At 48.0% G+C, this 13,726-nt stretch overlaps 1 protein-coding gene across 9 annotated transcripts in view; it reads right to left on the bottom strand.

Annotated features, from left to right (window-relative positions):
* The window catches only part of TMCC1 (transmembrane and coiled-coil domain family 1), a 66,035-nt gene extending 54,828 nt beyond the window's left edge, over nucleotides 1–11,207 (bottom strand). For 3 of the 9 annotated variants that reach the window (XM_066327103.1, XM_066327107.1, XM_066327110.1), the window contains exons 1-3: nucleotides 11,049–11,199; nucleotides 7,375–7,621; nucleotides 462–518 (exon numbers count right to left, since the gene is read on the bottom strand). Coding sequence is in view for 3 of the 9 variants with exons in the window: in XM_066327110.1 (XP_066183207.1) it covers nucleotides 462–470 (9 nt within the window). In the remaining 6 variants the exon portion in view is untranslated. Of the gene's footprint in view, nucleotides 1–461; nucleotides 519–7,374; nucleotides 7,622–9,012; nucleotides 9,087–11,048 lie in introns of those variants that run through there. The other 6 variants (XM_066327104.1, XM_066327105.1, XM_066327113.1 and 3 more) reach the window with 6 other exon arrangements.
* Between the last annotated feature and the right edge of the window lie 2,519 nt (nucleotides 11,208–13,726).

Genomic DNA, 13,726 nt, shown 5'->3' with positions numbered 1-13,726 from the left:
TGAGCTTTGCCAATTACACATCTGGTACGAAGATACTTACAACTACTTACTTGTTCTAGTATCTATTTTTTGGGAAAAAAAATACTCATGTGAAGAACTGTGAATCTTCACAATTAATTAGCACACTTATTTGCATTAAGATTCAACTTATGTGCTAGCTTTTGTTTTCTCTACTAACAGCCACCTTTATATTCTGTTAGTGGGAAGAAACAATACTTCATAGCATAAAGTTCAAAAACATACATTTCTTATTTGTACAAGAATATACTGCATCATGAACAAAATTCACAATTCCATATACAGCCACCTGAGCAGATATTATTATTACGTCCCAGAACATTCTAATACAGTCCTTCATTTGTGCAATTATTTCCCAGGAGCCCTTGGAAACAAAACAGCTCAAAAGGAAAAACTGGCAAAACCAACATTAGATAACAGTGAAAGGATAAACTTGTACTTGCCTCCATCATTTGCCCTTTAGCATGGCTGACGTGCAGCAGTCCCTCCACTGAACAAAACTGCAAAAGAAATTGGGTATGAGATATGGTTCTGGAAATGGGAGGAAAGAGATATATACATATAAACAACAGTGAGAGCATGATTCAAACTTTTAAATTGGGGGTTTTTTTAGTAATTTTTTTCCATTGAAATGCAAGTGCCCCTAGAAGCCGTCCTATTTTAAACTCTTTCAAATAACTGAAAGAATACAAATATGACTGAAGTTAAAACTGAATCTTATAGAGTTAATCAAGAAGTTCGTGTGAAGGAGGATTTTCTCTTGCAGTTCATAACCACTACTACAAGCTGAAAGCAGAGGAAGATGCCAGGGCTCCAGCCTGCAAGGTCAGTCTGCACCCCACAGACTTTATTTTCTTCTCTTTTTAGCCATTCATCACTTCCAGCACAGGCCAAACGGCTGGCTCTTGTTTACCTGGCGCTCACCTTACAGGAGGTAAAAGCTGTGAGCACTCAGACACACCTGCACCAGCCCACTGCAGTGGGGAGCTGCTGCCTGTACACCTCTGCAAAGTGTGTGCCCAAAGCCAAAGGCCAGGTGCCTGCTGGACAGCTGAGGGCAGACACAGAGACCACGTTTCTCCAGCCAGCCTCACAGACTATTCTGAAACACAGCCACATCACCTGACAGCCAGATCACCTGTCAGATCATTCTGACAGCCACATCACTGAGATTCTCCAAAGACGATAATTAATTCAACCAGTTCTTGAAAACAGGGAGTACACTATACTTCAGAGGAACACTACAAGAACTCTGTAAAACTGGGGTATTTTGACTGTTTCATTCCACATCAGATGCCCACCTCCAAGACAGCAAGAGAGGAAGAAAGGGTTACTCAGATCCATTGGAGCAGAATGCTAGAATACGAAGAAAACGATGACAGCAAATATTAGGAACTTAGAAAAAATGAATTAAGACTTTTTCAAAAAGATCTTCATATAGAAGATATTCCATTTCTACACTAGCATGAGTGGAGAACTAAGCATAATGTGTGAAGTACTGGTCACACGACGTGTCACTAACAGAAATATTAGTCACTCTATTTGTCATCTCTCTCTTTTTTTTTTTTTTAATGTTTTAATGTTATTTTTATTTATAGTAAATGTAAGTGCTTTTGTCAGCAAACTCTTCAGAGATGTGAAGGATGACCTACAGCACTACAGGACCTAGAGATCAGCAGCTGGTTTTGGCTCAAATTGTTTCACAGCTGCTACAGTTCAGAGTCCGTGTCCCAGAGTGCCCACAGGTGGGCACTGACAGGCAGGCATTACTTTGTTACTGGTGTAACACTTTGGGATGAGGTTAATGGGTGGAAGTAGACAGAAAGGGTACACAATTACACCAAAATGGTGTTATCAAAAACCTCCTGTCTGATGCTACGGCCACAACAGCTGTAGAAACAGGAACTCAGTGAGCTTCAGCAAGGATTCATCAGAATACAAGTGACTTCACTTCCACGGTTCAAAGACTGCACTTTGCAAACAGTGAAACTACCTCCCCTAAAGTAAAAGACTGAAGAAGTGTTAAGCAAATATTCAAAACAATGAAAGAAATTCCACAAAGAAAAGAATGGATTTAATTCCTTGAAGCATCACAAATATTTTTGTGGTCAGTTGCACTTCCACTATTGACTTTTCCTATTAACATTCATATTATCTGGATCTGATTCTTTAGTCTTTGGAAAGAGACTAGGCCACGGCAAGAATTTTGGCAGGATCTTTTCAGGAGAGGAAGGGGCGGAGGGGAGAGATCAAAGCTGCTCTTTATTTTCTCACTGCCTGTCTGCCAAGAGACACTGCCACTTTCTGTGTGTCAAAACTGACTCAAACGTCAGGAACAAGAGAACCACAAAGTGGAAATACAGGTATTTTCACGCCACTTCCAAGGGAAGACGAAAGGTTATACTACAGCTATTTCTGGCATTAAAGACAGTCTTCTAAGCATGCTAGTAATAGAAAGAAAAGAAGAGATGGCCTCTCATTTTAACTGCTAGCAGAATTATCTGTGATAATGCCAGCAGAGAAGCTGGAAGGATTTAGCAACTCTGGTTCTAAAAGAAAGGTTTATTCCAGGCTTGCAGTTGTAAGGAGGTTAAAACAAGTTAAATTAGCAGGCTTGTAAAGAAAGATATCATCTACCACCAACCCACACCCCACACTATGTGTGATATTAACATGTGCTTTTAGCCCTGAATTTTGGAAAGTATCATATTTACAATGACTCGCGAAAGAAGAAAGTAGAACTATCCTCACACAGAATGGTAGAATACTCCCTCTGATGACTCAAAACCAGCTCTTTCTACCAGTATTGTTTAAAATGTGACACAAATCTGGCAAGACAGAAATTCCAACCAGAATCGCTAGTGCTCTGACCATTTATGCTGCTCAACCACTGACAGCTTCATCTTGCTCTTCAGAAGAAAACTGTCCCTCCTGACCCTTTTTCAAGAGTGCTAGTCTAGGGAGCTTTTACTTAAGTGCAACTCTTAAAAAGTTGTATTAGTATAAGAACAGTCACCTTAATCTGGGCCTGGTTAGTTTTCATGTTCTTTTCTAACCAAGCATTAGCACATTCCTCCCTGCAGGTCTACAAACAAGATGTTCAGGTTGCTCATCAATCCCTGCTTGAAGTCCTGCAGTCAGCACTTGCAGAAGGCTGAGAGGGCCTATGAGTAAAAGGCTACCCCCATCCACACCTCCTTACCTGCTCTCAGTGTAAAACACCTGCTATCAGCTGCCAATGGAATGCATAAGGGGTTTTTGACAGCTCATTACAGCCACTTCTCTCAGTCCCAGGTAGCCTCCAGCAAAGCTTGAGACAAGGAACAATAAAACTGCATTCTCTGTACCCTAACGGATAGGAAGAGCATCAGCCTGGCCCGTGTGTCTCACAAACACCATATGAGCAGAGCTATGAGCACCTGCCCCGCAGCACACAGACATGCAGCCAGGCCTCTTTTCAGTGCCAAGAAACCAGCCCAGCACAGCCACAACGCCCTATCCCCTCAGAGCAGCACCATTTGGAACAGGACCCATGTTAGCCATCCATCAACTGCTACTACATGGACTTGTGAATTCCCTGCTTTGCTCACTTTTTTGACTTCTGCAATAAAAATACTGATGCACATCTCCTTTCTTTTTCTTCTATTTCCTTTTCTTCTATTAGATATTTTAATGCATTTTAGAGACACACACACAAACTGCACAAACACAGCACAGCAAAGCAACCACTCTCAAATATGTTGCTCTTCAATATCCACCTCCACATCCAGCTGCACAGAGACAGTAATTTAGTATAAAGAAATTTGGCTTGACTACTTTGTTGCCAATGGGAATCAAGTAGTCATGCATTTAAAACCTCAGCCAAAATCAGAATGTTTCCTCCCACATTCATGGCAGAGTCCACGTTAAAAAAAATCCACAAATCTTTACCCAAAGCAGCACAAAAAGGGAGCAGTCTTACTTGAAATAAGGCTGAATTTCAGCTACCACTGAGAAGGTGCAGGTGAAGTAATCAGAGCCAAAACAAGATCCAAGTTACTGGCTCTTTACAGAGCCATTGTGCAACCTGGTTTTCCACCAGAACACCTGTATGCTTGCTGCAGAGCAGCTTTGCAGCTGGTGCGGCCCCCAGTATAGGCAGATGGGTGGTTATAGAACACCAGCTAGAACATGGGTCCTCCCTAGCTGCAGAGCTTCCTGTTTCCCTTTGTTGAACCTCACGAGATTTCTGCCTGCCTGTTCCTCAAGCCTATCCAGGTGCCTCTGAATGGCAACACAATCATCAGGTATATCAGCTTCCCATCTTGCATCACCTATAAAACTCTTTACCTGGTCCTATTTATATGTTATCAATAAAGCAATTGTACAGTACCGGACCCAGTACTTCTCCCACAGACTGGAATTGAGCCTGAAGCATTTAAAGGACTTCAGTAAACCAGAATCAAAAATTTCAGCACAACAAACCAGCTGAGAACTAACTCCTGCAGCAAGAGCATGACCAGCACGAGAAATGCTCTGCAAAGCAGCGAGCAGCCACTGATACAGCCTCTCTCTCTGCTCCTCTAACCACAGGATGCTCTGCAGCCCAAGCAGTCAAACGTCTCACAGGTACCCAGTGTGAACTAACCAAGTTTTCTGTTATGCAAAAGCTCACATATACATAGTATCTTCCTCCACATAGCATTTAATATAACTTAGTAGCAACCAGAACTAGAGGCTACCCCACTGAAAGCCACAGGGAGTACCTTGGAGAGACTGGCCTTCACCAACAGAGCCTTTGCTTTACCAGTCAGTCAGCCGTCACTGCCCTGAATGGGCTAAGTTCACTGCTAACAGACTCTGAACCAAAGTCTCTTTTTGCTCATCTCTCCCGTTTTAACTGCTATTCAGCCTCAGGATCACAGCAAGAACACTCACTGTTCCTCACAGACAGGTGACCCTACCCCTTATGACCGTGACCCACTAAAGCATGAGATGCTCGTTCAGCAGGCAGTGATTTACAAACATGGAGTACTATGGGTGCAGCAGTTTCAGTGATCCCAGAAAAGGCCACAGTCCTTTTGCTAAAACTAGGATAACTCGGAATCATGAAAAACACATTTATTTGCCCTCAGGATAATCACCATGGCAACTGGCTTCCAGGAAAATAATAGTCAACAGCTTTAGTACAAAGGCCACTATGGGATTTGTTAAGGACACCATCAGCTCACACAAATCCAAAACATACTGAAATTTGCGAAATTTATGCCAGAAGAAACTTTAAGTAGGTATCTGCAAACTTCTTGTCATAACCCATCCCACCAGCTGAATCAACAGCAGTACCATTCATCTCAAGACTGCAGGGCCTTTTAATGTTCTTTGAACTTTTTAGACCCTGTATAACAGTTTAATGCAACATTCTCTAATGTACACAATTTCACCTTTCGGACCACTTCTTTACATCAAAAGAAAACTTTATCTTATACTCAACCTCCTTGTCACTCTACACATTAGTATTCACTTTTAGTTATATGAGTTTGAATAATTAAACTGCAATATTTACATTTTTCATGAAACTGAATGTTCTACAAAGGTAGGTTAACATCATCTTACAGTTAAGGAAATAAAGACTAATACTCTGTTTTAGGGATATACACTAAAGGAGACATGCAATCTATGTATTCTTACAGATACTCAGAGATACTGTGAAAATTGTTCCACTTTCACAGAATGGCAGCTTTTTTGGGAAATGTGCATCATTAAACAATAGAATTACAGAGATCAGAACTTATTTACATACAACAAAAAAAATGGATCAAGCTGGGTTACAGAATCCACATCCCTGGTACACTGCAGAAAGCACCACTAAGATGGCAATGGCCAGCTCAGCAAACCATTTCACTCCTGGTGTGTTCCTACAGTTTCCATGAAAGCAGCTTACAGGAAACAGTGCTCCTCCTTTCTGCCCAATGGTACTTCTGCACACTGCCACAGCCAAGCAACACTGTCTAGGCAGACTAAGAAACACATTTAAAGTGTGCTGCACCAACTTCTGCCCGCTCGTCACAGAGAATCTCACCAAGATGCCAATCCCTGCCCCCAGCTCTGCTTGCAGGCAACTGACAGAATTCCTTCAGTGTATGTAAGGGGTCCCCCTCCCAACCTCAGCACTTTGCTTACATCACAGTTCACACCAGCACTGCAACACGGCCCACTCTGCCCTCCTGTGACAGGAACACCACCAGATGGCTTTAAGTCAGACAAGGAGGTAGGTCAGATCTGTGTCCCTCCAGCATCACCTCAGCCTGAATGGCTGGAGCTTATCAACAGAAGGGCGTGTGCTGTCTGCTAAATACATCCTGTACAGCAACGTGGCCTGATGAATGATTCAGTCAGGTAGCTACTTTCAGCACAGTTAGATTTCCTTTTTAAACAAAACTCACTAATGAATGTCTCTTCTGGAAGCCAGAGAGTTGTATGTTTGGCTGCCTTTCACTGTAACCCACCATTAACTGACAAGACCACCACTGCCCTGGAACGCTGGCATCTGCATCACAGAAGGGATAACCATGTGCAAGTAGTTTACAGAAGGAACAGATGTTATCAGTGCACACTGGCTTCCTCTAAGCCCATAGAGAGGCAGTTAGCCAGCTTCCTCGTTCCAGGTTTAGAATATGTACAGACTATGTACAGCTAGAAGCCTCCAGGAAAATAGAACTGTGCATGCTGGTGACTTTCTATACTGCAGAAACAGCCAAGGTTGTCCATCTCCTGTTACCTGGGTGGAACAAACCTGCACAGCAACAAGGCAAATTCCACCCAGCTCTGCTACTCTTGTACATCACAGACATTTGTCTAATGAGATTGCTCCTTTCTGGGGGCACACACACTGTGCCAGCACCTGTGCACAGGAAGGCAAGAAAAAAAAATCTTTCTTTCCTAATCTTCATTCCAGATGCCTCCCAGTTTAAGGCAAGTACTCTGTAACTTCATGTGAGTGCTTTATCTAAGCAAATAGAGCAACCACCATGGCCTCCCAGACACATTTCAATCACTGCTACATGTCTGTCACATACTTCAAGGACAATTTCTGCAGACCATGGTGGTATCTAGGAACTGAATGGGCGAGCAGTGAGTACAGCTTTTCTCAAGACAGTCTTTTGAGTACTCCCACAGCAGGTTCAAACAAGGTCGCCCTCCATACAATGCCAGCTGGGTATTCTGGTGCTCCTGCAGCCTCACTGCATGTATGTATATTCTACTGCTAAAATGGTGCACATCAGCCTAAATCTAGAATATGTACATCTAGAGCTCTCTTTGCCCTTATCAGATAGCCTTTCCTTTCCATATGCTCTAAGTCATAGCAGGCGTACATACCTCAGAAGTGCTCAGGGTAGCATGCCTCTTTGCATAGATACGCTCACAGTTGTAATCCAAATGTCATCAACAGACATCTAACTTGAAAAAAATGTAGAAGTATAAATTCCACAGGAAACAGGAAAGTCAGGAGAGGGAAGAAGATATGATTTATCAGCTTCTACATTTGCAGACATCTGCAGTCAGTATTGTACGTCATTTTCAGAGTAAATCTTGTCAGCAAAGCTTCTTTGTAGAGGAGAAAGACCTGCCAAAATTAACAAGCATAATAAGAAACACCATTAATACCTGATAAACAATAAAGCAGTACAGATATTCAGACTCCCCTTCAGAGAAAAGAATTAACTAATTTGAAATACTGCGTTTCTAGTAGCTTTGACATAATTAAAATCAGAAGCAGCCTCTTAAGTTACCTCATATTCTGACTACTTTAACATAATAAATTATCTCAAGAAGGGAAATCCTCTAGGCATTCAAACAGTGTTCAATCACATCAGAGCATGCAACACTATACCACATCACAGATTGCCCTGATTCAGACAAACCTTCCCAGCTCACCGAAGGCCTTGATGTTCACTTGGTATTTTCCCACAGAGGTGCTCGTGTGACCAGTATCAGACTAAATATTTAAGCGACTGTCCAAAATGAGAACCAACAGTGCGTGAAGGAAGCCCAACACAGTATGCACATAAAGTACACACTTAGGGGATACCTGCATGGCAAAAATGTTCAGGAGTGCTGGCAAACTTCTGAACTTCTCAGGTTGGGATTTATAAATAAAATTATTTGGATAATAAAACATGAACTTCTTTGGGGCAGAGACAATCTGTTCTGTGTCGGCATTTCACATGGTATGTCAGATCTAGCTTCCAAATCAGAGTTTTCAATTTTACTTTGATAGAAGTATTTTGTATTTTTGGTACATGAGTAGGATTCTTCTCTATAATTAAAAAGGGTCAACTAGATCTGCATTTCCAAAAAAAACGCATCTGAAAGTATAAGGACATTACATTTTGCAAAAACATACTTAACTCCACACAATTGCTTGTTTCCTTCTTTCCTTTTTCCTTAACACGCTTGGCTGGAAGAACAATTTTGAGAATTTGGAGCTTAAATTCAAACCCAAAGAATCAGCTCATTGTGCTGTGACAATATCCAGGGTCTCAACTGCCTAGAGGAGTTAAGTATTTTAAGTATTTAATCACAGCAGAACACTGAGTTTCTAGAAGCGCAGACAATGCACGTCTAGCCTGCCACCCTCACATTCCATTTCATTCAGCAATCTTCACTCTTCCCAGAGACGTCAGTTTATCCTCTAGAAAACATTGTGCCAAGTTCACAGATTTGCTGACCTTGGAAAGGACCTCAGGAAGTCACCTGGGCTACTCAGGACTCATTGCCTACAAACCACCTTTAACAAGTCTCGCTATTGAGACCCCACCCTGGCCTCAGAGAGGTAACACCAGCCCCCGTGAACTCCCGTCCTCATGGAGAGTGCAGGACCTCTGTGCCGAGCAGCATCCAGTGTGCCACAGCAACCAGCCTTCACCACACCTTAGGGGACAGGCACAGCGAAGACACTCCCTGTATTTCAGGGGTGAGGAGACTCCTGAGGAGGTCCATCAAGAAGCAGCTCACCTGAGAAACACCTTGCACTTGGTGAATCCAGGTGCCAAAGCCCAGCTCTCACTGGCAGACAGCTACAGAACCACCTGAGAACATGCCACACCTGGAAATGCCAGCAGAGAGGGAAGACTCCTCCCCTAGAGCCCTAAGCAAAAATTCCTAGAAATCAAGCCCAAGATATTATCACACCAAGTGTTTTTGAATGGTTCAAAAACAATTCTCAGAAAGAACAGAGGAAGCACCAACACGAGGTTTGCCTGACTCCAGTGCAGCCACAGTACCCAGCTCACAGTCAGGCACAGGCCATTCACCCAAGCACTGGAGGAGCCCACTTGCTAGATACAGCCCATTTCCTGCAGAATGCACTCTCTAAGCACACAGAAATGAAAACCTGTAGACTTCAAATTATTTCTATTCTGTATCTGATTTAAACATAGGTTTTAATTATAGGAACTTCAGCTATGATTAAATAAGATGCAAGATAGCTCAAACCATGACACAAAACTACTTAGAAAACCAAACTCAGCAACTTTTCTGTGGCAAATGGAGGAGGGAAAATCAAAACTTTATGGAAGCCGAAGTTCCAATTTCTTTCTAAAGCAAATTCCACATTAAGTAGATCTCTCTCTGTCTTCAGTTTTTTTCCATACTTTGGATGGCTTCCAGACCAGCTAGGTGGCTTTATCAGGCAGCAGAACTGGACAAGTGGATATAAAGCTCCAACAAACTTGTTCATTTGGTGCCAGAACCCTGTGTGGCCGCAGAGTTGCTGAGCAGTGCAAGTCCTGCAAGCTGGGGAGCCCCATTGTCTCCAGACAAGAGAAAGAAGAGTCCCCCTGGTACCAAGACACAAACAGCCCTTCCAGTGAGTACACCCATTCACTGGGCTTTGCTCGCCTCTAGACACCTCCAGATGGACAATTTTTTTACCCATAATTTACCCTAAGAGAAGGATCGTGATCAAACATGGAGTCATCAGTTGCCACATGTTAATCCTGACTGAGTCAGTAAGGCAGCAGCACTCACTCCCCAAGCTGAGGAGAACCCAGTGGCACTTGCCCACTACTTCAGTGACCACATCGGTAGCCTGGACTGTTACTAAGGGCTTCCAGGCGGCAGAAACACCTGATTTTAAGGTTTGTGGAGGATGGACACTGTTTACTGATGCAGTAGGAGTTACATTTCTCCTCCCATAGCCTCCCATTCAAATCCTTGTACCTTCAGTTCAGACCTTTACACCACCTACCCACCCAGAAAGCTTCACTAAGTTTCCCTATTGATAGTTTTTTAGTGAAAGCGATGCCTCCACCCACCACGGGAGTTTTGCTGGCCACCACATTTGTCACTAATGCACACCAGGTATTTCTGCGTTGCCAGTGACAGTAGCTGCATATAAGTCACAAACACAGGGTCATCTCCAAGTCTTGTGAATTTTGGCACTAGTAAAGCTTCGAAACGGCTGCTTTACACCTTAAGTTTTTACATTAAAGGCCTGTCACTGAAAATCTGCTTTCAAGCCGGCAAATTTTGAGCTCGCTATGAAATAATTCGCGTCTTGACGATCTCATCAAAGACAGCCATGGAATCGTTGAAGCGAACACACGCCTCAGCCACCCCTACACCGGCGCGAGGGCCGCGGCGGTGCCTCGCGAATGCCCATCACCGGCCACAGGCGCGTGGGGCCGGCCCCGGAAGGGGCCGGGGGCTGCGGGGACAGGGGCGACCCCGGGGGCCACGGCGGGGGCCGCTGGCCAGCGCCGGGCCGGACATCGCCCCGCGCAGCCTGGGCCCTGCGCCCCGCACGGCGGCCCGGAACGCGACCAGCGGGCCGGCGGCGCCGCAACTAGGCCACAGGGTCCTAAACGGGCCGCAGGAGCGGGGGCGGCGAGAGAGAGCGCGGCCGAGCCGTGGGTCTGGGGGCGGTGAAGCGCTCGCGACGGGCGCACCCAGGGCCAGGCCGGCGGGGTCCCGTGGCCCCGTGGCCCCGTCCCGCGGTTCCGGGTGCTCTCCCGCCCCGTTCCCGACCCCGTCCCCTCTCCGTTCCCGACCTCGCGGTCCGTCGGTCACCCACCGGCCGAGCGGCGGCCCCTCCATCCCCGCGCGCCGCCACCGCCCGGCCCCGTCGCGTGACGTCGCGCGAGGCGTAGGGCCGGGCGCGCGCGGTGGCGTCACCGGAGGAGGCGGGTCCTGCGAGTAGCCGCGCCCTCCCACGGCATCTGCTCGCCGAGGCCCCGCCCCAAGAACGCTGCCGAGGTCACGTGCGGGAGGGGCGGGGCCTCTGGCGATCACGTGCTGGCGGGGCGGGGCCGCGCGCGGGGCGGGGCCGCGCGCGGGGCGGGGCCGCGCGCGGGGCGGGGCCGCGCGCGGGGCGGGGCCGCGCGCGGGGCGGGGCCGCGCGCGGGGCGGGGCCGCGCGCGGGGCGGGGCCGCGCGCGGGGCGGGGCCGCGCGCGGGGCGGGGCCGCGCGCGGGGCGGGGCCGCGCGCGGGGCGGGGCCGCGCGCGGGGCGGGGCCGCGCGCGGGGCGGGGCCGCGCGCGGGGCGGGGCCGCGCGCGGGGCGGGGCCGCGCGCGGGGCGGGGCCGCGCGCGGGGCGGGGCCGCGCGCGGGGCGGGGCCGCGCGCGGGGCGGGGCCGCGCGCGGGGCGGGGCCGCGCGCGGGGCGGGGCCGCGCGCGGGGCGGGGCCGCGCGCGGGGCGGGGCCGCGCGCGGGGCGGGGCCGCGCGCGGGGCGGGGCCGCGCGCGGGGCGGGGCCGCGCGCGGGGCGGGGCCGCGCGCGGGGCGGGGCCGCGCGCGGTTCCGGTGGTTCTGGTCTCGGCCCCTGTGCTGCGGTGATGGGCGCTCCTCGCACCTCCAGACACGGTGTTTCTCTACTCACCTATTCCGTCTCCCCTTCCCGCTGGGCTCGGCCCCTTCGGGGGCAGCCACGAGTCAGCTCCCTTTTGTGGCTGCTCGCTTTGGGACCTCAGGCCCTCTCAGCCCTGGCTATAGCACAGCCTTTCAAAGAGCAGGGAAAACCCACCTTCCACTGCCAAAATCCCTTGGCTCTGACCTCTGTGTCAAAGGAGCAGGAACGGACAGTCATGCCAGGGTTGGCTCTGAATAATTACTATGGCTTGAAATGTCCTTTAAAGGTAAAACCCATGAATTTCCACCACAGCAGATGCTCCAGTCTGAGGTATTTTGGAGCAATAGCATTTTCCCAGCTGAGTGTTAAAGGTGCTGTCATTTGCTTTTCTGGCTCCTGTGACTAAATTGCTGTTGTTTTGCTCTCATGGTCCAGAAATCCTATGGAGCCTTCAATGAAATTACAGCTCATTATAACTTGAAGGATGCACTTCACTCTCTAGATGATGGTGTAATGCAATACTATAATGAAAAATTCACTTCCATTTGCAAGATGCTCTCTCTTGTAATTGCTCCAATGCAGCCAAAGAAGTTAATTTAAATAAGAGAAAATAAAGCAAATAGTAATAAAAATTTAGTCTTTTTCATGTGGCATTTAAAATAAAGTCAACCTCACATCATTGCTCTTGAGCTAGGTAAGTATGATCAACTCCCACTGATGGGATAGAAGTGCTATATTAAAAACACCTTTCTCAAGTGTCCCGGTCCAGCCCAGCGTAACGCTCAACGTCAGCAAGAAACACCTGGGCCCACAGCTAATCTACACAACTTCTCTGTGTACACCAGCACGTGTCCTTGTTCTGTGACTGGATTGCCGTGGATTCCCAGGGCTGTGCAGAGCACTGGAATGAAACCCTGGACAGCTTTTCCCCTTCGTAAGGCATAGCTGCTGCTCGGAGCCTGAGCGTTAACCGACTGTATGCAATCTCCTTCTTCTCCCCAGCAGTGTCAGCACCTAACAGCACCTGGGCTCACTGGGCCCCACTTCAGCGGCCCGTGCACCCCACAACTGCCGACGGGCAGCCGCAGCAGCGGGTGGAACACAACGCTGCCCACGGGCACCCACACCTCGCACCGCGTAACCCCAGGAGGTGCCCAGGGGTCACACCCGGGGGCAAAAGTGTCACACGCGCGTGGGCTGCGCTCGCACCGGCTGAACACAGCGCAGGGGGGACACGGAGAACACACCGGGCGGAGCCCCGAAACCCACGGCCCCGGGGACAGCTCCGTCCGGCAGGGGGCAGCCGTGCCCCGGGCTGGGAACGGGATCGTATCGGGATAGGTTAGGGCTGGGATCGGGCTGGGACCGGCCTGGGAATGGGCTTGGACCGAGATGGGATCGGGTTGGGACCGGAGGTGGGACCAGAGCTGGGATCAGGCCGGGACCGAGCTGGGACCTGACTGGGACTGGGAGTGGGACTGTGTTGTCATTAGCTATAATTGAGCAAATGGTGATGTGATCTCCAAAGCCTCAGCTGATCATATTCCCTTGAGTGCAGTATCAATTTTGGGGAAAAGTGCATTAGCTGTGCCTTGCTTTATTGTACTGCTGATGTGGAGAGCAGATGTGAGAAAACAAACAAGTTTGTAATCTTTGCTTGCTTTGCAAATGAATTCTTAATCACTTTGGCTCTTACTTCCATACAAGATCTAACTTTTTGATAATTATAAGAGCAACTTGGCAGCTCCACTTTTGTGGCTCAGATAATTAGCAGGTCCAAGAGACTTTTAATTCCTAATACTAATACATATAGTTTATTCACGTCTTTCTAAAAAGGCAGATAACACCATGCCCACCCTTGAAAAAATAAGCAAAGATCAACA

Source organism: Sylvia atricapilla, chromosome 11 (assembly GCF_009819655.1).
Source record: "Sylvia atricapilla isolate bSylAtr1 chromosome 11, bSylAtr1.pri, whole genome shotgun sequence".
Taxonomy (NCBI): Eukaryota; Metazoa; Chordata; class Aves; order Passeriformes; family Sylviidae; genus Sylvia; species Sylvia atricapilla.
This window is presented reverse-complemented; position numbering and strand designations above follow the sequence as displayed.